We start from the raw sequence: 25,909 nt of genomic DNA on the forward strand, positions 1-25,909 counted from the left end.
TCTATGCTAGCAAAACATAGATACGTGACATTGCTCTATTTCAGAATTTGCTGGAAAAACTGAATTCAGGAATTAAACATAGAACACCTGATGCCTATTTGCTCTCAAGTAAACATGCTTAACTAAAGGGCCAAGTGTCCTATTACTGGTCATTCTGAAGGGAACATCCACTCGTGCTAAAGATGTATCAAGTAAAGCTGTGTCTCTGGGTAGTGTGATAACATCCATACTCACCTGTGTTGGATGGAGTGAAGCCTGGTAAGGATGGGCTGTTGAGGCCTGGGAGCAAGACTGGAGGGATGCCCTGTAGTGCTGGGTACGCAGCAGGAAGGTTAAGAGCTTGCAGAGGGGTGTTATCAAACATGCCCTGCTGTTGAGCTGCCAGACCAAGAACCTCATTGGCTTTTTTGATCCGGTCCAGCTCTTGCTGAGCCATCAACTGACGTACAGTAGCTGGGTCAAAATACTCCTTTTCCTTATCCAACTGGCTTCCAATGGTTTCTTTAACTTTGGAGATATGCTGTTGAGAGAAGATATGGTCACGTACAGACAGTCGAGCGCTGTACTTGATGCCACACAAAGTGCACTCTGTTTTGGGTCCCTCATAACTTGTTTGGTTTATACCAAAATGCTTGGCCATGCTGAGTTTGGACTTCTTCTCCTTTGCCCGAGCATTTTGGAACCAGACCTGAACAACTCTCTTTGGCAGTCCAATGTCATTGCCCAAGACCTCACACTCCAGCATGGTAGGTGTCCTGTAGTCATTAAAGCATGACTTAAGAACTTTTAGCTGGAGATTAGTCATCTGAGTGCGAAAGCGTTTCTGTCCGGGCCGATCCCCACTCTCCCCAGACTTGCTGGCTGAACCACTTGCACCAGGGCTGGGTGAGCAGGGATCTGCAAGGCTGGATGTTTCACTATAGTCCACAGTACCTTCATTATCGTACTCTTTGCTGTAAAAGCTGGGAGCTGGGCTGACCAGGCCAGAAGACAGACGATCTTCATATTCAGACATTGCTATCATGGCAGCTTTTGTGAGACCTTCACTGGGTCCTGATGCAGATTTGGTTTCAGTTGCAATCCCTGTTGCACTATCATTGTCTGCATTCCCTTCATCTCCTGTTGTAGTGTCTGTGATTGCAGTGTTGACAGAAGAGCAGTCATCATTGTCCAGCTTTGTCTGGTCAAAGCTCAGGTTGACCGAGGACATGGAGGGACTCTCAAAGTCTTCTATCCCTTCCACCTTGATGGAGGATGGACTCAGCAGAGTCCGAGGTGACAGTTCCATGCTCTTGTTCACTGGGGAGAGAGGAACACTCTGACTGTCACTACTAGTTGGTGGCATGTGGGAAAAGCTTGCTCCATCAAAGATGTCTCCCTTCATCTGGAGTCCCCCATCGCAATCTAAGAGCATAGCAGACAATGTCAAGTTGTATCCGGCTCTCTTGGCCTCATGCCAGTGGCGGGATCGGATGTGAGCTTCAAGAGCCGTCTTTGCTTTAAAGAGAGCCCGGCAGAATGGACAACGTCTATGGGCTTGGGCAGGCCCTACAGCTCTGAACTGTCCCTTCCTTTCCCGTGCACGGGTGTTCTGAAACCAAACTTGCACAACACGTTTCTTCAAGCCCACTTCATGTGCAATGTGATCCAACATTTTCCGTGTGGGGTTGGAGTCAAGCAAGTATTTCTGATAAAGAATTTCCAGCTGCTCTGGGGTAATTGTTGTCCTTAGACGTTTATCCCTTTGAGGTTCTTCTCCTCCAGTCCCACTGTCATTTTCTCCAGGGCTTGCACTGGCCTTTTCCTCCAGCTTTCTCTTCAGTGTGTTCATTGTGGATGTTGGAGTTGATGGAGAAGTAGCGGAGCTTGCTGGAATCTGTGGTAATGTACCAGATAGCAGCTGGCTCGCAAGTAGTGGATTACTGGGATCAAAAAGCATGAAAGGCATATCCAGCGTTCTGTCCAGGAACGGGGGGTGAATAAACTGGTTTTGTGCACTCAGAAAATGAAGCTGCTGATGCTCCTGCCAATGCTCAAAGGAAGGAAATGCCAGCTTACACTGGTCACACTGGTATGGGATTAGCTGAGGAGGTAGGTTTGCCAGCTGTTGAGGGGTGGATGTGTGAATGGGTTTGAGGGAGAGATGTGACAGCTGAGATGGACTTGGGCTTGACTGTGACAAAGAACACTGAGGGGGCTGAGGAGGGGGAGGTGGCTGTTGTAATGAAGAGGGGGAGGATAACTGTGAAATCTTTTGGTGTGCTGAATTTGTCTTTTGTTCTCCTTGGTCCTGTTGCTGCTGAGACTCTTGCTTTGGTTGCACTTGCTTCTCTTGAGTTTGGTTTTGCTGTGTACTTGGAGGTTCAGACTGCTTTGGTTTCTCATCTGTAGCTTCTACTTTAGAGCTATAGGTAGAGGAATCGTCTGCCTCTGCTGTGAGCTGCAGAAAAGCTGAGGAGGTTGCATTAGCTGAAGACGTAGGTGTGCTGTAAGCTTGTGAGGGCATTGGTGTGCTGCAGGAGGAACTGGTTGGAGTCAAGAGCTCCATTGCATCCATAGAGTCTTCATTCTGGCTATCATCCTGTCCATCTTCATCCTCATCTTTGTAACAAAGTTTTTTCTGGTGTTTAATGAGATCAAAAATGCGCTGAAAGACTAGACTGCACTTTTTGCATTGGTAGTTCAAGTTGCTTGTTCTAATGTACCTGTCGTTTGTAAGCTCCCGCCGTTCTCCATCTTTGCCTTCTCCCTGATTCTCATAGTTTTTCCTAGCTTTTTGACGGGCATTCTGGAACCACACCACTATGACACGTGTTGGGAGGTTCAGCAAGTTAGAAAGCTGCTCAAATTCATCATCCTTTGGATAAGCATTGGCATCAAAGAAGTCCTGCAGGACTCTGAGTTGGTAGTCAGTAAAGCGTGTCCGGGAGGATCGCTTGCTTCCCCAGTACTCCTGCTTTTGAGGTTCTGGAGAAGGAGGCCGTGAGTCTATCTTCAGCTCTTCCAGGCTGGTAATGGGAGGATTACTGAAATTGTATGGAGAATCCTTGTTGCGCTGGCGTTCTTTGAAAAGAGTGTTTCTAAACCAGTGCTTGATCACTTTCTGGGGTAACCCAGATTTGTCCGCCATCTCTTTGATCTGTTCCTCACTTGGGGAATTGTTAATATCAAAATACTGCCGAAGAACTCTGAGTTGGTCATCAGTGATTCGTGTCCGTGGCCTCTTGTTCTGCTGCTGCTGGAGAAGGCTAGGGTTGAGCTGATGCTGGTATAACTGGGCCAAGTCAGCAGGCAGAGGGTCTACAGGACCAAGCTGGGGTGGCAGCTGAGCAGGTAATGTTTGTAGTGGCATGGTTTGCATCATAAGTGGTGAAAAGATGGGGAGCTCCATTGGCATAGAGAGCTGAGTGAGTGGCACAGATGGCTGGGCTGGTGCAATCGTAGGAGAGGTAATTGGTGGGGCAGAAGTAGGAATGGTGGGAGTAGAAGCTGGCTGAGGAGGTGCTGGAGGGAGTGGAGGTGGGGGTGGTGGAGGTGGTGGTGGTGGCTCTGGGGTCTGAGGCCGCAGTGGGTACAGTTTGTCATAGTGTTCTCTGTACTGTTTGGCAAATCTCTCTAATTGCTTAAAGGGAAAGTAATGTTGGTGAACATGCTCTTGGTGGCTCTTCAGGATGAGGATATTTGAAAAGAACTTGCCACATGTATCACACTCTAGCTTTTCCAAGTTCTCACCTTGCTCTGTCTTCCCATTTTTCTTCTGCACCTTCTGCTTGTTTTCATTATACTGAATGACAAGCTCAAAGCCAAAATTTTCTAGCAAGGCTTTTGTGGCATTCCCTCTTGCATCAGATGCAATACGTGGAGGCAGTAAGGAGGGCTCCGAATTGCCGCCTGGTACAAAGTCCTTCTTGTCTTTGGGCTTTAAGTTATCAGGCAAAGACTCCTTAGATGCTGCATTATTGTCTCCCCTCTCTGCACTTTCCCTTTCCCGTGGGGTTTCTTTTTCTTTCTCCTTCACTACAGATTTATTCTTCTTCTCTGGGTGCTGGCTCTGCTGTATAAGGACATGAGGTTGTGACAAGGACAGCTGACCTTGCTGCTGTTGTAAGAGCTGTGGATGGCTCTGCTGAGGGAGCTGAACTTGGGCCTTCAGGTCCTCCAGCAAACTCGGACCTGTGCCAGTCAGTGTTAGAGCACCACTGGTGACAGGCAAGCTAACTTCTGGATTGAGCTGGAACTCGGCACTGGGGATGTAGAAAGGAAACAAAAGATGCTGCTGTTGTTGAAGCTGCAGAAGGGTCTCAGTGGTCATTGGAAAGTGCGGCAAGAGTGCTGGGTTGAATAGCTGAGATTGCAGGAGAGCAGCTTGTTGCTGCAGTTCTTGTTGCAGGTGGGCCTGGACTTGAGCCTGGGCCTGTGCCAAGGTCTGAGCTTGTTGCTGCTGCTGCTGCTGCTGCTGCTGTTGCTGCTGCTGCTGCTGTTGCTGCTGCTGCTGCTGCTGCTGCCTGGATGCAATCATGTCTGCCAGCTTCTTTCGGTTTACCTCTTTGGGCTCAGAAGGGGAGGAGATATTAGTGCTAACAGGGTTACCTATGGGAGCAATTCCCAAGCTGTCGCTGGATACCTGGGTGAGCAGGCTGGGAATGGGAGTTGTGCCCGAATTACTTGTGTTGGTAGTTGTAAAAGTATTATTGTTGCTAGTGCTCACTGGGCTTGGTGTGGATGAACCCAAAGAGAGACTGCTGCTGCTGCTATTGCCAGCTCCGTTACTACTGCCACTGCCCCCAGCTGCCTCTAGCTTGGCAGCGCGAGCCTTGGTTTGGTGCAGGACAGACCTCATGTGGATCTCCAAGGTAGAGCTCTGGCTGTAGGCCACGTTACAGGTGTTACACTTAAAGGGTTTGTTGTCTGGGCTGCTAGTAGGTTCAGGCTGCCCAGTAGCAGACTCTTGGAGGGCTCTTTTCAGTTTATGCAGATGAGAAACTGAATTGTAATGGACCAGGAGAATGTTCTTTTGTGTGAAAGATTCCTTGCAGACTGTGCATTTGTAAGGGCGAGATGGATCTAGGAATTTCTCCATAGTGAAGTTAGGGCCCTTCCTGAAGGGTAAGGCTCGTTTTGGTTCTGAGCCAGAGTCCTCTTGTACCGACCCTGAATCACTACCTGTCGGGCTCTGCTTATCTTCCAAGTCGCTCTCTTCCTCCTTATCTTCCTCAACTATTATAGTGTGGTCTTCTGCAAGTGAAGGATCGCCCATAGCAAGAAGGTCCCCGTTGACCAAAAGACCACCATATAGCTGCTGAATGTCGGCCTCACTCAGCTCCAGATGGCTGGTTTCCAAGTGCTTCTTCAAGGCCTGGAAGGTTCGGAAGCTGCGCTGGCAGAGGCAGCACATAGTGGCCGCTCGGATAACATGGTACTGCGAGTGGAGCTGCAGCTTCTCAATGGTTTTGAATGCCAGGCTGCACTGGTTGCAACGGTACTTGTAGACGTGGCGATCAGACACTGGCAGCTGCGGCCGCTTTGCGTGAACTTCATTGAAATGTGTCTGCAGGGCTGCTGAGCTCTTGAACACCTGGTTGCACCCCTTCTTCCAGCAGAGGAAACCAGAGTCGTCCCGGGCAGAGCTCTGATCAGCTGCAACAGGTTTGGGATCACTGCTGTGCTCTGCACCTTCTGATGGCAAAAGACTCTTTCCTGAGTCCTCAGAGATCTCTGTGAAAACAAAATCACAACAAAACTGGAAATTACACCAGTGCACAAGGGCTGATCAACACCATTTTTTGCCCCAACTAGGTCAGTTTTTTTTTTCTCTGCAAGACAAATAGGTATTTCCAACATTTCTCCTCTACCTTCACTCATTTATTTTAATACCAGCCCATTAAGCCTCACCATGGCCCATTACATAAACCTACACAATTTACTTTCTTGTTCACTTTGAGTATCTGAGAATCATTCACACATACACATTCCCTTACTACATTTCTCACCTTTAATTCTCCCTTTTAAGCAAAGGCTGTCCAGCCACCTATCTCTCTTTGCTGTTTTTCTTTGATGTCCTGCCTAATTTCCAGCAAGATTTCTCCAACTGAACTTAATATTTGAGTCTTGGTCCCATCAAAGCTAAAAACAGGAATGAAATTCCTGCTATAGGAATGAAAGTCCTGCTAGCAGCAGCTCAAAGGAAGTTGTTTGAGGGAGGAAGGGAGAAGAAAGAACAAGCACTCAGTGCACTGCCACTGTTCTGGGGCCTAACAGCACAGTTCCGCCAGAATAGTGTGGTAAGGGTGGAGGCCAAAGAGGGGATCCCAGTGTCCAGTAAAGCATTAGCTTTCCTGCCTATGCCAGTGCTGTCCCACCAGCATCACTGCCTTGGGGCCGTCTGCCTGAAAGGAAGCAACGGCTGTCTTCATTACCACATTCCCTACAGACTTTCCACGAGGGCATAGAAGGAGGACCAACATTGTTTCCCTGCCAAGCTTAAGACCAGACACTTCTGCTCGTGCAGAATGATGTTCTTGAGATGTTCTTACATCACACTACAAAGCCAGGACTAAATAGCCATTGATTTACATCCATGCCTTCATAACACAGCATGGCAATGAAAAAGGCAGAGGAGGTTTGGGCTGGATAAGCACTGCAGCAGCTGAAACCTGCCCAGTGTATGTACTTGAGCTACGATGGCAGCAGAGGTGTTAGTACAGTCTGTGGCCAGCAGCAGCAACCCTTGTGGTTTCTCTACCAATTCTCTAAGCCCTCTTACCACCTCTCTTTTTTGCTGCTCCCATCTGGTCTTCTCCTTGGTAAGGAGAATTTCCACAACCTTCATGTGAATTGCAATGGTGTGCGAGCCGTGCTCATCAGCTCTGAGCTGCACTGCTCTGCCCCACTGCAGAGACACCGGGGGCACTGTCCTGTTTGTGGTACAGGTAAGGGAAGACTGCTCTGCCAAGTGCTGGCCAACTGTGGTCCTCAGGACATAGCTGGGTACGTGGAGGTTGCCCAGGAGGAGATGTCCCTGGACACAGTTCCCAGTCAGGTGACAGGAGCTGGGGGACTGGTAGGACCCATGGACCTCACTGACCCGCACTCACCAGGCTGCTTCCCCAGCTCCTCGGTGGTGGAGTTCCCATCTTTCTCTGGAGTGGCTGCTGGCAGAAACATGCTGCTGGGCATCATCACCTCAGGTGTTGTCACCTGGAGACAGGGAAGTAGGGATGTAGGGAAAAGAAAAGCAGAGGGAAATATTTTTAACATCTTCAGTAGCAAAATTAGACACCAGTATTGTAAAGTCAGAGGCGTCACTTTTCATAGCTCACTGAAGACTCATGTTTATTAGACAAAGCTCACATCAGTCAAAAGTGTTTCTACAGTTACATTCTGGACATAATTAGCAGTGCACACTTGAAGAATAATCTTATTATTAATATTTTTCCTTTATGTAGAATTCAGACTTTGATCACTGACAATGTTTTGTCATGGGCTGTGAAACTTCTTGTGCAACCAATTAGGTAGATAAGTTGAAAGGCCCACCTTAAGCTGCTGAAAACATAATAAGGCCCCTAATTAAATCATACCTTGTAAAGTACACTGTAATCTTGAACTAGGGAGCATTGCAGCACTGTTTTCAAAGTGTATTGATGCAGGAAAAGGAGGGGCATGAGAAAGAAAAGTACAAATAAGGAGAGAGGTGACAAAGGAAAGGATGAATAAGGAAAGACTAAAAAGACAGCAAATTGTCTGTGAAATGAAAAGCTATTGGTAACCCTTTCCTTGCTCTGACTGCTGTGTTTCCTTCGCCTCTCTTCAAGTGTTTGTCTAGAACCTGCACCATCATTACCACTGCAGTACTTGAGTACCAACATTTTTGAAGAGCTGGAGATTTTGTGTGCTTCAGCTAGAGATGCTCCTTGAAAGAGTCAAATGCTTACACTCATCTTTTTCTGGAAAACCATGTTTCTTTGAGTTTATCCTGTCACACACACCAAGTACAAACCACCTAGCTAACAGGCTGTGTGTGGCTGTTATTGGATGTGGGACAACGAATGCCCTTTTAGCCTTCCATGGTCAGTATCTCACAACAACCGAAAAGCTGCCGCACAGTCGTTGTCTCAGACAAACCTGTGTCACTGCGACCACTCGTGCTGTATTCAAGCGCACGGTGCCAGAACCAGTTATGTGCCTGTGGCAAGCAAAGACACCTCCACAGCTCTGCCTGCTCCCCTGCTGCTGGTGCTCAAGGAGCATTCCCTCTCACCAGCATGATGGTACTTGGAGAACAACACTGACTTGCAACGCTTACAGTGCTTGTGCTCCCAACCTCTGACTGCTGGAATAGTGATGCAGAAACAAGCACTCCTAGACAGGTATGTTTCTAAGCAAAACAAGCCTCTCAGACACTAAGAGGGCATCTGAACCTTAATTTCAGAAGAGAGTGAGTGAAGCTGTTACCTGCATGCAGGATAGCTTGCTTTCTGGAAAGTCAGGGACCACAAGACTCTGGCCGAACTGCATGAGATATTAACAAATCTACGGTGAAGCTGCAGCTGAAATACTGTAAGCCTCTGTGCAGGACATGAAACCTTCCTTATCGACACTCACGTCAAATCCAAACTGACACAGACTAGACCTTGGTTTAAGTGAATGGAAGCAAAAGCAGCTCAGAAACAAAGGTTCACAAGAGTGGCTGCAGACATACAAACCGTACCAAAGAGAGATGCTGAGCTACCCTGGTTTACGTGGAGGGCAGGTACACGAAGGTAAGCACCGAGTCCTACAGATGTCTGCAGGAAAAGCAGCTGACACTGATAAATCACAAGGAAGGAAGCTGAGCACAGCAAATTCATTCCACCTTCTACTTCAACCACGAGCATCTGACGGCTATGGGTGGTCAGGAGATGTGAAAGGTCACTGGTTCATTCACAGTAGTGGGGCTCTGAGGAGGGGGCCTGGCAGGGATGCGGAGGAGGAAAGGCATGAAGGAACTGTCCCTCTCAGCTTTGTCAGCAGGGAGAGTGCTTTCCTAGGATCTTTAGGAATTATGAAAAATAAATCATGAGAAATTAAAAAAAAAAACAACAGAGTAGAAAAAGAATAAAATTATCTAACACCTCAGCTGCACATCATTATAGAAAACTGTGGGCTTTTTATACGCATTACAGTAAGGCAGCCATCCCCACTACCAGACTCAGTACGACGGATCAGTAATTGTTTTCATACACTTTAATTAGAAAAACTCAGATGGCTATGAATAATAATGGAAAAGAGAGACTTTTGCACTTGAAAGGTTGAAGTCAATCAAGTGTGAATGACGGCAAAAAAGAAAAAAAAAAAGACACCAATTCATCAGGCCTCTGTTGTCTCGCCGCGTCTTTAATCATAATTCCTGATTGGGATTCAAGAAGGCAGTAAGCAGCGGTTCTTTGTCTGCCTTCACCTTCCGTCAATTAACTCTCCCCGAAATATAATCATCAACCTCACATGCTCCTCTGCATCTTAATCTGGGTCTCCAAACCAGTAAGTCCTGCCCTATATGTGTTTAAGTAATTACCTTTATCTACCTGCACCTCCACAGCCACAGTTCTCAACGTACTTCTACCCCTCCCTCCACAAAAAAAAACATACACACAAAAAAAAAAACAACAAAAAAAAACCACCCTAAGGCTGTGGTACATTAAGTTGCTACAGACACAAAATCCCAAAAGGCAAAGAGAAAAAAGCTTTGAGAAAAGTACAGGAAACTAGAAATTCTGGATATGGATATAGGGCAACAGCAGGCAGTCCAGACAGCCATACAGGGCTACCCCTGGGAAGCACAACCTTGAAAATAGGGCACTGGTCTTGCTTCAGCAACTGATCTAGACCCTGCTTTCATCCTGTACCCATTCAGCACCATGCAGGTTTCTCCTGAAAGTGCTGCCCCCTCTCCCATGCCACTTCCTGGGCAGGATGACTGTGTTTCTTCATCCTCACGGTCGACCAACCAAGCAGAGAGCAGAGACAAAGAATAGAGAAAATGGGCTGCTCATCTCAAATTGTTCTGCATTTATACTGAATTCCAGACTCCCAGCTTTGAACTATTTGCCCTTTTACACTGCAGACCTGTTGGAGTATATACCTTGTATATATTTCCTCGTATCTGCAGAAAATGCCTCGCATCTTGTTGCTGCTTTTAATATAAACAAATAACAAGAGTACTGAGGCAACAGGAAGGTTTAGTAGGGCATGGTCACCTGACAGATAAACGAGGAGTGGTGCTCTAAAACACAGCATTTTGTACTTCAGATGTATTTAAATGGCATTAACTGTTCTGGTGATAGAGAGGAATGTGTTTACCTTGAGCACAGTCTGTGTTAGCTTGTGCAGTCGTTAAGTGCTCTCTACCTCCCTCTCACCTGAGCAGGCAATACCTGGGATGTAATCCTGGCATCCATCCTTGACTGCTCTAAACCTGCATCTCTGGGCTTAAATTTCTCTTCAACACCAACTGTTTCACAATAGCAACAAGTCAGCCAATTTGAACTGTTACTAAAAAAATGATCCTACAACTGTAACTGAGACAAATGTGATTTGTCTTCTTCCTTTCCACCTGTACATACTCTTTTTGTTCTGTTTAATATTAAACTGTATTCCCTTTGCAGCTGCAGCCATGGTATTCTGGCCCACAAGCCACCAGCAAAGCCTTTCAGCTTTCTCTCGCAGCCAGGTGTTCTAATCCACCTCCACGCACGGCCCCACAGCGCTCGTCCCGCACCGCCTGCTCGTACAGCCCCCATCTCGCCCAGGCTGAGCAGTGCTACTGCACGGAATGCAAATTGTCCCTTCGAACTGCATCACTCCTTGATCTTTCTGACCAAATGAAACTGAGGGACGGCAAAGGATCAGTGGTTACCCTTATCTGTTCTTTCTGACAGTCCAGTGACTGGATACAGATAAAACGATTGGGTTCTGTTTATCAGTACTTGGACAGCTGGAGTGGGTACCCCCAGGAAGGCGTGGAAGCCCTGATGTTGAGCAAGCATTTGCTCTGAGCACTGTCTCTGACAGCAGCACAGAACCGACCAAGTCCCTGTCCCATTCGCCGCACCAGGGAACCCGGCCCCCCTCCCAAAACATCTCCCTGCAGCTTGCACTGGGCTTGGGAGTGCTGGCCCGAGGACTTTGCTGCAGAGAAGTCAGTTATCTGCCTTAGAGGGTAGATAGTTGTTGGAACAAGCATCTGTGCCTCCAAGAACCCCACCTTTCAGATGAAATTCAGCTCTCCTTAAGAAGATAAAGTTCCTTGGATGAAGAGATCTACCTACATGCTTGGAAACCCCAAATCGATGTCCTGTTCTTTAAATAATGAAGTCCAGTGACTTCTTACAAAACAAAACAAAACAAAAAAACAACAAGGATGGACACAGCATGTCTCCTTCCTCCTGGTCTCATGAACACCTTCAGCAGATGGCATATGCTCTGACACGTACCATCCGCAGAAGACCTACCTGTCACTGGTTTTGGGAACAACCTGCAAGTTCATCCTCACAGGTGGCAACTGCCAGCAGTGACAAGCATGCCTCCTGCTATGACTGCATCTATGGTATTTTTAAGACAATGAACTGCAGATCAGCTCAGCGGCATGGGCCTGAGGCTCAGAGCTGCATCACTCCTGCACTGGCCCCAGCAGCGTGACACAAGCATATTCTTGTCACGTCCAAAAAATTAATCTTCGGATGGCGTGAATAACCAGCTCCCTTTACACACTGGATCTGCCTTCTCTTACTTTCCTCAGGACAAAGTGAGACAATATGTGGACAGTCCATGTGGTTCCTCTGTAAATGGCCCAAGAGTGCTGAAATCGTGTGGCTTTGAAAAGAAAATCTCCAGAAGGGGTCTGAGGAGATACATTACTATCCCTATGTCCATGCAACCTAGGGGGAAATACACATGCGATGCAAGGTTCCCGAACCAGACAAAGGAGGTAATTTCCATTACAAAGAGAGAGAGAGGGTGCTGGAGTGAAAAGCTTCATTAGACTCAGAGAGGCAAAGCGATGGCAGTATACCAAGGTCACTTCTAATTTAGACCATCTAATTGGCAAACATGGCTCCAAATGGCTATCATCTCACAGGGCTCAGAATTAATGAAGCCCGATTATTTTCATTACCTTCATCCGAGATGGAGAATGAGACACAGAGTGAGAGGGAAAGGGGGGAGTAAGAGGGGGCGAGAAGGAGGGAGGGAGAAAAATTGAATGACAGCAGAAGGGAGAGAGCAATAAGAAAAGACAATAGGAAAGAGGAAAAAATGTACAGATAGCATGAGGGAGAAGTGAGGATGGCAGGGATGGGAAAGAATTACTCTTAAAACAAGGGAGAAAAGAAGAAGATGAAAAGGCAGCTGTAAACACTGAGAAGACACCTTAAACTGAGGAAGAGAAAACTGACAACAGAAATGATGAGAGAGGAATGTGCAGAACGATAAAGGAGGCAGGGGGAGGAGGGAGCGCTCCCGCCACCGGAGGCTCTTGGGAAGCCGTCCCTTCTCCCGGTTTGAGCCCATCAGTCTTGTCAATCGACTATGCAGGCGAACTGCACTTCACCCTCATTAAGGGGCTCTCTGCTGAAGCGGCGTGGGCCCAGGACTAGCAAAGAGGCTGCTACGTGGGAAGATGGCGATCGGACCTGTTCAGAGCAGCTGAAACGCCACATAAAACAAACTTGGCCACGTTTGTTTGCCAGCCCTGTGAATCGGCAGCAGCAGGAGATGGGGAGGGACAGGCGAGAGCAGCCTGCAGCACGGTGCCAAGCAGCAGCCCCTGCCCCATGAGGGCCTTCCCTGGCCCCCCACCTCATGGGGGATCGCTGGAGCCCTACCGGGCCCTGCCCCAGTGGCAGGGCTGGCAGGAGGGCCCGCTCCCCGGTGCGGCTGCGGCTGCTCCCCGTGGGACAGCCATCGGGGCTGCTTGTTGATATGAAAAGGAAGGGGCACGAACCACACAGATATGAGATGCTGAGCATAAGCAAGCAGCCGTTTCCATGGCAACAGACATATTAGACACTGCAGGTTCCTGAAAGGCGTCTGATAAGGTATTATTAACTGGAGCCTCCTCCAAATGCCGAGTGCAAAGACACTGTGTCGAAAGGGACCTGGCTCCCATTTACTGGGCTGCAATTCACTTTCGGTGGCACCAAGACCCGATTCCCATGTAACGCTGAGACAAGAATCTAGAATACGCAAAATTAGGAACGTTTGACGCTGCCACATTCTGCAAAAGCCATACCGATCTCACCAAATATTTGTCATGTAATACAAAAAAGAGCCATCTTCTTGCCCCACGCACAACTTGATTTGAGGCAGGAGAGGCAGTCTTCCTACCCAGACATAACTCTGTGTATCAAAGCAAACAGCTACCCAGGGCCAAGGGCAGTGGCAAGATGGAATAAAAAAGGAACAAGCGAGATGGTGAGCTCCACGGATAAGCCAGTCTTCACATTTCTCAACAGAAGTCCTGCATGCTGCAGCAGATGAGGGAGGTCCCACTCCAGCACAGAAGATGCAATGACCTAAGAAAACTGTCCTGCATACTACAGCAGTTGCTTTGGTCATGTCCTCTGGGAGGTGCCCCTAAGCTCCTGAACAAGTGACTTCCATCAGTCTCTCTGTACCCTGGAGGACATACATCTGTGTAGGTGAAGCGGTTGCACTAGTTCAACCACATCAGTTTCTGGACTGTGAGCTCTGCAGACAGCCTGACTCAAACGAACCATCTGCTTACCAGTACAGTGCATACCCTTAAGCAAACTGGTTACGCTTGCTGGCATAGGAAAGGGGATCAGCTTCTTTTTACTGCTTTTATAAGGTCAAAATGTCTTCCATCAATTTAGTAAGAAGCTGACAAGATTTGATCAAATTCTCAGAAGCTACTTGCACATTTAAGCACCATCAGTTAAAACAGAGGTAGGTCTCAGAGACCTGGGTCTTTGTGACAGGAGAGTTACTTAACCTAGATGCATGCAGTGGTCCAGCAGAGCAGAGCTTCACCCTCACTCGAGCCTGTGAGTATGGCCAGCTTTTAAGTGTTAGTGTACTGCTGTAGCTCTTTTCTCCTAAAATCTCTTTATATTTTGTTATTCAGAGAATGATGGGATCTGTCAACTTGGCTGGATTTTTATGTGTTTTCAGCTGTAGTGCCTACTTGGGTACACAAAGCTCTTCCTGGCAGTTGCAAGTGCTTGGTCAAACAGTGGCCACTGTGAACCTTCGGCATGCATCTTCGGCTGCATCTTCGGCTCCTGCAGAGCACGACAGGCCAAAGAGAAAGGGCAGAAAAATGAAAGGACAGGTAACTCATAAAGCAAAGAGGGAAGATGAAAAGCACAAAGGTGTTTAAGAAGGAGACACAAGAAGACTGGAAGGGTGATAGAAAGAGAAGAGCAAAGAATGGTAACAGAAAAGCTGGGTAACACTGCATGTGCTTGCTCAGACGATGCTACAGAAGGGGAGCTGACAAAATAAAATGTGTAGTATGACAAACATATTATTGTCCTCCATGATCAGGAATCAGCAAAGAAGGGAAAAACAGGCAGAAATGGGGTTCAGGAAAAAATAATCACAAAGAGGAAGAACTGTCAGGAATTAAAATAAACACTTACACTTGGCAACAAGTTCTTAAATGCAGACACAACCTTGCCTTGAAGATTATAACAAAAAAAAAAGTGTAGAAATCTGACAATACATCTGATTTGTGAATTTAGAAGGGTTTTTGAAAATGTGCCTTATTAATTCTACCTGTATCTTAAACTGACACTAACAAATGGAAAGGCACACTCATGTGAAACCCATGAAAAAGGAATTCATGAAAGAGACATTTTGGGACTCAAAATATTATTTACTGGAGCACGCACATCAGTGCTGGAGAATGTGGTAAGCCTTTTATGAGCATGTCTGTGTTGTGATGGTATGTACAAGTCCCACAGAAGAGGTTTGGCAGTTATGCATGCTACCCCATGTGTGCATCAGTACCAGAGAGAGATCCTCAGTCAACAGTGCTGGGGTAAAACAAGCCAGAGCACAAAAACAGTTCTCAAAAATGGCAACTTGAACACTGCGCTGCAGATTTACTACTTTTCACCAAGTACTAGCTCTTAAGCCAAATTTTGGTCTCTCAGAGACAGCACTGAAGAAGGATTCCCATGCTAGATGCTAAAATAATGACACAGGGCAACAAAAGCTTCATGCAAACATATTAGTGCTGAATCGCAATCTGTTGTCTGAAGTTTCTGCTCCGTGTCAGAAGCTGCACTAGCAATAACAATCACAACCCCGCCCAGGCACAATGTTGTTTGACAAACTTCTAGAGGTGGAGTTGTTACAAATTTTGAGATCTATATGAAGACAGTTGACTTTATTCAGTGAACTTTCACTCCACACTTCGGTGGCCTAACTTCCTACTTCAGAGAATTTTAACTGCGTATTCTTAAATTTTAATTTAAAACCAGGTATTTCAAAACATTTTAAAGATGGCACTTGAAACAGTAGCTGTAATATTCAACAATACCCCAAGGTTTCACCTTCCTTGGGTCAGCATTGATGCATCCCTTGCTTGTTACCCTGAAAAAAGTGAATTGTTACAGAACAAAAGCACTGCCATTTTGGATGGAGTGATTCCTCACTGAAATAACAGATTCAGTCTATCTCATGTGACTGTAACAATGATCCTCATTAAGTGAACAAAGTGCAGAACATGGGCTGCACAACAGGACTACCTCCCCTGCACAATGTGAAAGTGCCAAGGGAAGCTACTCTATTGGTTCTTAAATTCATATTTTAAGCAGAAACCTGATACCTAATTTCCTGTAATGTTACCTTAATCACCTGGCTGTCCTCAGAAGTGCTAATCAACATATGAGCACGTTCCTTCTCTGCAACTGGACCAGCACAGCACATCAGCTGCTGCATCTCCCAGAAGCTTCTGTGCAAAATGCAATCCCATGCAATGATCTCAGTAGCTAAAGGAAATCATGTTTATTTCTATCTCTTCACAAGGAAATTACTCAACACTCCATTATTGCCAGTTTCCACAGTGCTCAAGCACACACAAGCTAAACTCTGGAGATGAAACATGCAGGGATGGGAAAAAAATAAATGACAGAGTACAGACAGATGAGGGAGCTGCCCACAGTGTCCCACTACAGCGAACTTAGCCTGTGCAGGTCAGGCCATGCCTTCACTCCTCATATTTCCTAGGAAGGCAGCAGACATGCTTCACTACGCAGCAACTTACTGTCATGATGAGCTTCTCAACGCAGTCAGGGGACACACTGTGCAGATGAGTGAGGTGCAGCTGCAGATGGATCTTGTTGTTCAGCATGTCCTGGCAGAGCGGGCAGCGGAGCATGGGCTGCACTGAGTGCTGGGTCATGGCGTGCACCCGCAGCCGATTCACATCGGTGTTACTGTACTTGCAGTATGGACACTGGTACATCTGCAGAACAAGACAAAGGCATTGTGCAATTGTTATGGCGGCTGCTTTCCTCCTTCCACTAGACTTCAAGAATTTGATGCCTTCTCCTACAGCCAGTTACCACCTTTCACCCTCCTTCTTTTATTTTATTCTTTGCTTTTGGCACATACAAAACAAATTGCCTACTTGTAGATGCACAAAAAGCTGTGTTCTTGTTTCTTACCTGCTCTGATTTGGTCTCCTCTGAAGTTTTTGACCATTTAAAGGAGAGAGGTGACTCAGAGCTGCTGGGAAATGATATTCGTTTAGAGGATGCTGGAGGCTCTGTCAGCTCCTTCTCTGCCTGGCTGGCTGATGCTGCAACAAGAAGAGATTTACATCAGGACATTCCCAAAGAGGCTTAAGTTGGATGAAGACAGTATTTCCACTTACACTGCTTCTGTTTCTTGAAACACATGCCACAGAGCTGGGGGAAGATGGGTATGTGGACTAACTTACATCCTACAAAGCATGCCTGGACAAAAAAGTTCCATCTTATCTTCCGTAGAAAGGGAACTGTGTCATTTACAGCTAGAAGCAGAGAAATCACAGCTACTTACGCGGATTGCTTACAACCTGTTAGGCACAGAAGGGACTTTTCCCGTGTTTACATCTGACACACAAACGCTCAACCGGATGTGAAGGCCAATGTGTCATCTCCATGAACAGCTGGACAGATGAGACAAAGCAAAATTCACGCTCCTAGCTCTGAACACCTGAAGTTTTGCATATAAACAGTCTGGAAAGTGTTTGCTGGGGCTGTCGACACAATGGACTTGCAGTCCATGGTGGACATGGTGGCATGTTGTCCCAGAAGGACAGCACTGGCTAGCTCAGCCCATGCACTCTGGGAACAGCACTCGTCTGAAGGTACTTCCTAGCAAGCGGTCCCACCGAAGTCCCAGCGGCAGATCACCAGCAGGACCCAGCCTACAGGCAGGGCGGGCACAGGATCCGGACAATCACACGCTGCAACCAGCTGAGGAAAGGCAATTGGATTTGAGCAAAACGAAAAGAGGCAAAGGAGCCCAGAAGTCAACAGAAAAACACTTTGCAAGTTGAGGCACTCTGAGAACATACATCCCTGACCTTTACCCCTCCCCCGAACCCTGGCAGCCTGGAATACATAAATTTGTGGGACATCTATTATTTAAAAACTGTAAGGACAAGTATATTATACACAGCCCCCGTCTCCTCCTCCCTGAACACACATTCATAACAGTACTTTAATCTGTCTCGAATCGACTTCAAACCCATTTCGCCCTTAATGGGAGTTATTCATTTTCACTTGAAAGGTAATATATGACAGCTGGATATTTAATATGATGGATTGGCTGCCGATTAACAAGGCACTGTAGCATTCTTAGACCAGTCCCCCCATACTCTTCTCCCTTTCTCTTATTCTCTTTGTGAACTCACTGGTATCTGCACCTTGTTTCAGAAGATGCAGCCTGAGTAAAATCCTGTTAAACTGTTTCCTTCCCAAAGATCCTTTCATTTTCTGACATGAGATGTATTTCAGAAGGTACCACATCACAGTAAGAAATACACATTCACATTTCTAACCTCCTCTCCTGCCAGACCTCACCTCTAAGCGTTCAGTCAAATAGAAGCAAACTAACTTCCAGGAAACAAAAGACAGGTACTGCACATAGATAACAACATTGTTAGAGGGAGGCAGGGAGAGGAGGAGCTCTAGTACTACTAAATTTCTCCTAGAAGACTTGGCCATGCCAAAGCCTGCTTAGCAGTGATTTCCTTCCCTGGAGTTCTGTGGTGCTGCATGCTTGGTATTTCATCTCTGGCTTGTTACACAGCCACCATGCAGATGCAAAATCTGGGCAATGTCTGAAACCAAAAGCACAGGACCCCACTGTGCTGCGAATTCTGTTATGAAGTCCAAACCTTGGGTTTCTTTGTGTAAAACAAGTCTGTGATGCCAGAACTTACGGATGCTGTAATGTAGATCCTGCTCTGCTCTCTGTGCAGAATGATAGGCTTTTATTCAGGTCAAATCTGCTGGCTGAACCTGAAACCTTCCATGGGGCTGAGAACTGGAAAGTCACTGAAAATGTCTACAGGACTAAAACTGGCCTTCTTTGCTTCCTACTAATCAAAATATCCTTGGAGTATGAAAAACACAGCACCGCCCCAGACCCGTTAAGGAAGGCAGAGGCCACTGCCACAAGCCAGCACCGTGGCTGGCGGTGGACCACCCTGCTTTACATGCCCTGCCCGAGCTCTGCATAACGTGAGCGGCCCCAGCAAGGCGGTCAGCTGCTGCTGCTGCTGCTGCTGACCTCGTCCGCTCCTCGGGGGGACCTCGGACACCGAAGCGCCAGCCCCCATCAGGCAGCTGGGCATTGGGACCGGCATTTGGACACCCTGGGCCTGCCGGCACGCAGCCGTGGGAGCTCTGCTCCTGCCCCACATCAGGCTGGTATTAGAGCACTTGCAACTCCTATGTGATATGGGCATGTCTCTATGGGCTTTTTATACGTCAAATGCCACTTCAAACCCTTGGGTGTCAACTGCTCTGCAGCAGTATCAATGAGTGCTGCAGTGAGCCATGCTAGCACCAACAGTTCTGCAAAAAGGGCAGGGGACGCAAGGGAGGACAGGAGAAATCTCTGGTAATGTATATGGGTAACCTTTCCAAATACAGGATGAAAACACTCCCAGTTTTGGAAACGGAGCGAGAACCACTAGAAAACTACAAAACTGCATTAAAAAAAAATCTGACCTCCTATGGCTCAAGCTTTGGCAACTTACAAAACCTCTGGTGGCCAAATCAGTGCTAGGACCTGTGTTGTGCACAGCAAGGTACAAGGAGCTCAGGGAGCCCCCTTGTCCTTATTGTGTGCCACCAGCTTCATTGTGCACCACTTCTAGCAACTCACTAATGTGATGTTTTCAGGTGCAGTCACTAAATTTAGTAACCAAACTGCAGACAATTACCCTGTAGTTGCTGAACACTACCTATAACCTCTGAAATCATGACTGTATTTTCCTATTTCCTTCCTGCTGGGAAACAGCCTGCTTAGAATTAGGGAAAAGTAAAAGGCAGTTAAAATTTACTTTTATTTTCTGTCTCCAAAGTGCCCACTTTTACTAAGTGCACTTCATCCATTCCATAACTTTAATCCTTCAAAATCAGAATTATAAATGATTGTCCAGCCCCCAGAAAAACTGTTTCGTTCCAGTGTTCTGAAAAACATATACTGAATATTCCTTCTAAGTATTATTTTTTGAGTTGACAGCTCAAATGGGAATTTTAACTCTGAGACCAAAGTTTACTGTTGATAAACAGCCAAATACACTAAGTGACACATTCAGTCCACATCACAGATCAGAGGAATTAAGAACTCTCTTCTATCTGGAGAAATGAGGACACGCTGCTCCCATCCGCTCTGCATACGCTCTGCGGCTGCCTGCCAGCTCTCTGGCAACTTTGTGGGGCCTTTGCACCCCTGCCTGCAGTGGACTGGATGGACCAAATGTTCCAGACTGAGGATGTCAAAAAGGCTTTGCCTCCAGCTGCAGCTCAGCACTGGAGAAGGTGGATGGAGCATGGTGTCTGTGCCCTAATTGTGTGAGATGAGGCTTAAAGGTAAAGGCCTTGCAGAAAAGAAGGAATTTGGGCTTAAAAGTATGATGTGTGACAATTTACCAACTACTACTTTTATTATTTTGACTCTTTGAGTGAATTTAGTGCAGATTGGCTGACCTCAGAAGAAAATCTGCATTTCTCAACAAATGTACTTGAAAGCCAGGTGCAACAGGACAGCGCTGCTGCAAGCACGCTGCCCTACCGGGGCACTTCACAGAGCCTACTCTTCCCATGCTTCCTTGGGAACTTCTGCTTTTCAGCAGAGGAAGAGAAAACCTCCCAGGTGTTATTTCAGAGGTGAAACGGGAAGGTCCAGAGGTAAAAATGTAAGTGTCCCAAAAAGCTGACTACTCTTGATCCTGGTGGACAGGGAGTCACCACCCCCAACACCCAGCCATCAGATTCTTTCAGCTAAAGTACCACTGACAGCCCCTTCATCTAAACTTCCATCTCCCAACCCAGCAACATAATGGAGAAGCCAATTAAATGATTATTAATTCATGCTGCTTTCCGTAAGCCAGAGGTTCTCATCTCCCTGCATTCCGTAAACCAGCTTGCCACTTGCCCTAGAAATTTACAGTGGGGTTTCTGCTATCTCCATTGATTTAAAAAGCAACACCCTCCCCCACATCCAGCCTACTGAAAAAACTCTCTTCCTACTAAGTTCAGCAGCCAGTCTGGGAAAAAGTTTTCAACTGGACTGGGGAACTATGTTTTCACTGACCGACGGAAAATAAAATTCCATATTTGGTGGTGCCTCCCTCCCCAGAGCTCTCCCTGACGTTTTCTTGGAGCTCCTACTCAGCATCATGAGTCTCTGGACCAGACAGACCTGCCTCCCGTGTCTGGACACCCCCGTGGCTGGAAATGCCACAGTGACAAGCGTCGCCACGGCACAGGCCTCGCAGAGGAGCATCCTTAAAACAGCTCTTGCTTTCCTCTGGAAACTCTGAGAACAGAGAGGATTATTTTATCTGTTCAATGCTCACATAGCCTTCACCTTCTTATCTGTGTAGAACAAGCGATGGGCAAGGCCAGGCCCTGTGGTCCAGACCTATCTCCACAGCATGACGAGCGGCAGCTCAGGAGCCTGGAGTAAAGCTGCACCACGTTTCAGGCTCAGCCTTTCCGTCAGACAGCTGCTATCCAGCAGAAACACAACTGGCATTAATATGGCAAGAATAAATATGAGAAAGTAACTCCACCGAGAGACTCCAGTGACACAAAAGCTGTGAGAGCACAGCTCAGGCTTCCCAGAAACAGCATTTTGGTGTATAACACTGCTACAGTGCTGCCTGTTTGTTACTTCTTGTGTTAATAATACATGGTTGAATGTTTCTTTCTGAAACGCTGTCTGTTTACATTCTTTATTCCCTGAAGGTACCATTCGTTCTAATAAGATGTTGTAGCCATACTAACAGGACTCTATATTGCCTGTTGCTCTACAGTATTTTTTCAAATCTGTGTTTGATAAATAACGTGATTGTATGATAGACAGAAGTAAATACATAGAGATTTGCAAGCACACTTTTGTACCCAGACCTTTATTGTTGCCTTTCAGAAGTATGGCCCTGAAAATGGCCAAATAATTTGTTTTTCTAATGCTGTGTCATACCTTGCAGCCTGCAGTAAGCTTGAACAACTGAATTATTATAAAATATTCATATGACAGTACCCAGGAGGCCAAGCCAACACAGAACTCCTCAGTACAAACATGGAGCGCCCAGAAAATGTTGTGGTGCAGGGTGCCAAGCAGCACAAGCACACATGGACGGGCATGTGGAGACAACACCTTGTCTGCCATCACGACCACCACAGACCTTCCCTGCTGCCCTGCAGATCAGCAGTGAAGCTCTTGCTCATCTCCCATTGGCATCACACCTGGAGGCTCCTGAAGGACCTGCTCTGTATGCTGCTCTATGAGGTGCTAGGTTGTGAGCAAAGAACAAAGGCGATGGAGGAGAGAAAGTGGTCTGCACCAGCTGCGTGAGAGATAGTGGAGCAACGACACAAACAGCCAAGCTATGGATCAGTCCCAAAGATTACAGGGAACCTGACTTTGATCCAGGGAGTGGGAGAGTCCGTGAGCAACGCAACCACTAGCATCACTGCCATGCCAGTCCCTTGGGACAGGACTCAGGTGCCCACAGACACGCACATGGTAATGACCAGAGCAGTGGCTGACTTGGACACACCAGCAGCAAAATGCTCCAGCAAACGTGCCAGAAAGAAAAGACCTGGCCCAGAGCTCTGCAGGACTGACAGCTCCCTCTGCCATCCTGAGTTTCACAGACACTTGCACGGGGCAGGAGAAAAGACAGTTCGTAGGAAATCACCCTACCTCATGCACAGCAAGACCCCATGTTTGCAAAGTGGTACCCTAAAACACTGAACCTTTTCTTCCAGGAATGATGTCAAAGACTACAGGCTTAGAACTGTGGGAAATCATGTTTGTTTGTTTGTTTTAAATTACAAAGGAAACAAGAGATAATCTTTTATATTTACTGATTTTTATGGTTCTTGAACCAGCTATCAATCTGTGTGAATATTACTGTCCACTTCAATTGAATAAATATTCCAACTAACCTACCATGTGAGTCCGTATCAACTAATTTAATAGAATCAATGTGTTGAGCTTGGGAGATGGTACAAACAACAGTAATTTTACTAACTCCTTAAAAGCAGCAAGGAAGGGATGAACAGCACTGTCAGGCAGCACAGTTACTGCGGTGAGCAGGAACTACCAGTGAGGAAAGAGTGTGAACACCGAGTGGAGGCTCCAGTGACGCTGGCACAGACTCCACTTGCTGAAGAACATACACCAAAAGTATACGAAAACAGCAAAGCAAAGTGGGAAGGAGAAAGAGGAGGCACAGACAGTGCATCCTCCGAGCCCTGTTTATGGCAGTGCTTCGAAAGGCCCCTCTACGACACAGCAGCTTCGGAAAACAGCAGAACCATTCATCCATCAGCACAGCTGAGATGGCCCCTTAGTGCTCCCTCATCTGTGCTCAGATCCAAGAAAGTGTGGGCTGTAGCATGAGCAGGTTTTACTACGTCCTGTCACTGCTGGGAAAGGAGCAACCATGCTTTGCAGTGGTAAACACATGTGGATGTGCTTTCAGGATTAACAACTGGCAAAGGCAGCTGTGAGCCTGCAGGGGACCTGCAGGCAAAGGGGGCCAGCTCACTTTTAGGGTCAAGATGCACCATTTGTCCCAGCTAGAAGCCACTCTCTGTTCCACTAGTACCAGATTGGTAATTTTGCTGCTTGTTATTTTTTAAGTAGCCATACTTTGCTAGTATAAACACAAAGAGAAAGTTCAAAAGAGGCACAAAAATGATAACGCTGATTGAGAGGTAGAATGAAAGATGCCAAGCGGGTGGCAAAGCACAGCAGCTCCCGGCACGGCCATCCCCCGGAGCAAGGTGTGAACGCTGCGTGGTGGAGCAAGACCGGGGCACGGCCAGGGCGGAGGCACATGAGGCAGCCGAGCCTTAGTGGCTCCTGCCAGGGCCAGGCACCTGGCTCACCCCTTTCCTCCTCCCCTGGGTGTTACTGCACAAACTCCACTACCTGTGGCTCAGCTCACCCGGAGCTCAGAGGCACGTGGCCGGGGCGTGCAGTGACAGTGAGGTGGGTGCCCCTGCACGCACCGTGCTGTGCCATGCCATGCCTTCTTGTGCTGTGCTGTGCCGTACTGTGCCACGCTGTGCCCTCCTGTGCCATGCCCCACTGTGCTGTGCTATGCCAGGATGGCACAACGGACGCGCGGGGGCTGAGGCCGGCCCCAGCCACCAGGCCTTGCAGAGCACCCCCATGCCTGGCCCCGCGGCAGGGCCAGACGTGCCTTCAGGGTGCTCCTGTCTCTGATGTGGGCCATTGACCTGCCAGAAACATGGGGCACTGCTGGTGCTGCAGAGCAGAGCCACCACCGAGCCATCACCTTGCCTCTGCTTCCATAAAAAGATTAGAAAAACAGCATCTGCTGGCACTGCTAGAGCCGAGGGCTGCCCGGGTCTGAACCCTACCCACGTGCCTTGGGGACAGTTTCCAAACGTGCCCCGACACTGAGACACCAGGCCTGGACACTTTTCCTCAGTTTGAGCTAGCACCCAGGAGCCATTTGTGCTTTGTAAATCCTCAGGAAAAACCACAATTACTTTGAGTCTCCCCATCCCCATTTTAGGTTTCCTGTACACACAAACCAGGGTAGAGAGATACTCCATCACGTCCCCCTGCTCCGTCCCCCCGGCTCTCTTCCTTTTCTTTGCTCTGGTCCTACTGAACATTCCAGCCATTAAGTGCTCAAAAAAAGCCATATATTAAAAAAAAAGAAAAACAACCCCCCCCCCCAAAGAGTATGGGGGGAGGGGCAGTAATACATTTCCGTCAGGATGTGCCTGACCTGTTTTTTTCAATTTCAGTAATTAGAAAGGCAGTGGGCCTGTAGGAATTATTCATAAACTGCAGGAGCTGTGCAGTATACATTTATGTTAAACATGTCAAATCCGATTGAAATCATGCCTGCCAGCACCATACTCCATAAACACACTTTTCTGCAACAATTTCCCAGCTCTCGGCAGCCCATTAATACCTCCTTTAATAGCAATCTACCACGGATTCGAATCAGGGATGCTCCATTGCACTAATTGCTCTGTGTTAGGTGAGCATCATGGATTAAAAAAAAAATCATTAAAAAAAATAAAAGCCCTTCAGGCTAGTCCTCCAGAAATATTTCATTTCAATCCATATTTTAAGTAGAGTTTGTTTCTTGTTTATTTGAGGAAAAAAAATCTGATATTCTACATCTATACAAATGAGAGTGCATTAAGAAAGTCTCTTTCATAGCTGGGTCACTGCAGATTGAAATGCTTCTCGCTAGTTAAAAACACATATAAGCCTCACCCTAAATCTTAAAAGTCTCACACTCATCTACACTGGTCTGATTCAGGCTTCAGCTGGAAACCAATGCACTGAATACTAATCATTTACATTTTGATTTTAAAATGGAGTCAGGAATAGCCACGATTTCTTTCATCTTTGCTGGCTTGCTTGCAATAAATTGCATGTTAGTCATGACGAGATAATTTTGAAAGCTCAGACACTACAAAGAGCATCCCTGCTCCAGCACTGAGGTGGGCAGGTTCCTTGAGCAGAAGGAGGAAAGCAGCCTGAGGAGTGAGGGGGCTGCACTGCACTGTGCTAAGAAACTGCTTAATCCCACTACTGGAGAGAGAGAAAAGAGAGAGCAAACAGGTCTGTCCAGAAACAGGAACCATAAGCCATTTTTTCTATATGGAGTACTTCAGGAGGCACATAACAGTTTTAGTTTCCATGAGGCACTGCTGCTGCCTGTTACAAGTTCAAGGGAACACAGGCAGCATGTGCACTCCTGAAATCAATCTGCACTGCACTTTGGCCAACTCTTTCAGGAGCTACGGAGATGTATGTGAGAATCTAGTAAAAAGAATTCGTATCTGAGATGGCATTTTCCTCATGTACAATTTAATGGAAAATATTACCTAAAAATGTTTTTGCTTAAGAATATTCTGTTCTAAAATAAGTACAAAAATGAACTGATGAATTTATTTTGCAGCTGAAACATTTTGGCAAATTTACAATGAAAGCAGAGGTTTTTCCTTTCAGTGCAAACACCACTACCAGTAGAGCCTGCCACATACATATGTATGTACTGTAAAGCAGTCAAACAAACCTGACTCATCACTCGCTCATCTGTGCCAAAGGAGCTTGGGCAGACATACAAACCATTTTATTAGATCTCACTAAAAAAGCAGAAAAATGATCATGC

At 46.9% G+C, this 25,909-nt stretch overlaps 1 protein-coding gene across 1 annotated transcript in view; it reads right to left on the bottom strand.

Annotated features, from left to right (window-relative positions):
- Positions 1-25,909, bottom strand: part of ZFHX3 (zinc finger homeobox 3) — a 170,289-nt gene that overhangs the window by 5,987 nt on the left and 138,393 nt on the right. The window contains exons 6-9 of the mRNA XM_035566305.2: positions 16,671-16,804; positions 16,268-16,468; positions 7,095-7,197; positions 235-5,715 (exon numbers count right to left, since the gene is read on the bottom strand). Coding sequence (XP_035422198.1) covers positions 235-5,715; positions 7,095-7,197; positions 16,268-16,468; positions 16,671-16,804 — 5,919 coding nt within the window. The remainder of the gene's footprint in view (positions 1-234; positions 5,716-7,094; positions 7,198-16,267; positions 16,469-16,670; positions 16,805-25,909) is intronic.

The sequence above is a fragment of the Cygnus atratus genome, chromosome 12 (assembly GCF_013377495.2).
Source record: "Cygnus atratus isolate AKBS03 ecotype Queensland, Australia chromosome 12, CAtr_DNAZoo_HiC_assembly, whole genome shotgun sequence".
Classification (NCBI taxonomy): Eukaryota; Metazoa; Chordata; class Aves; order Anseriformes; family Anatidae; genus Cygnus; species Cygnus atratus.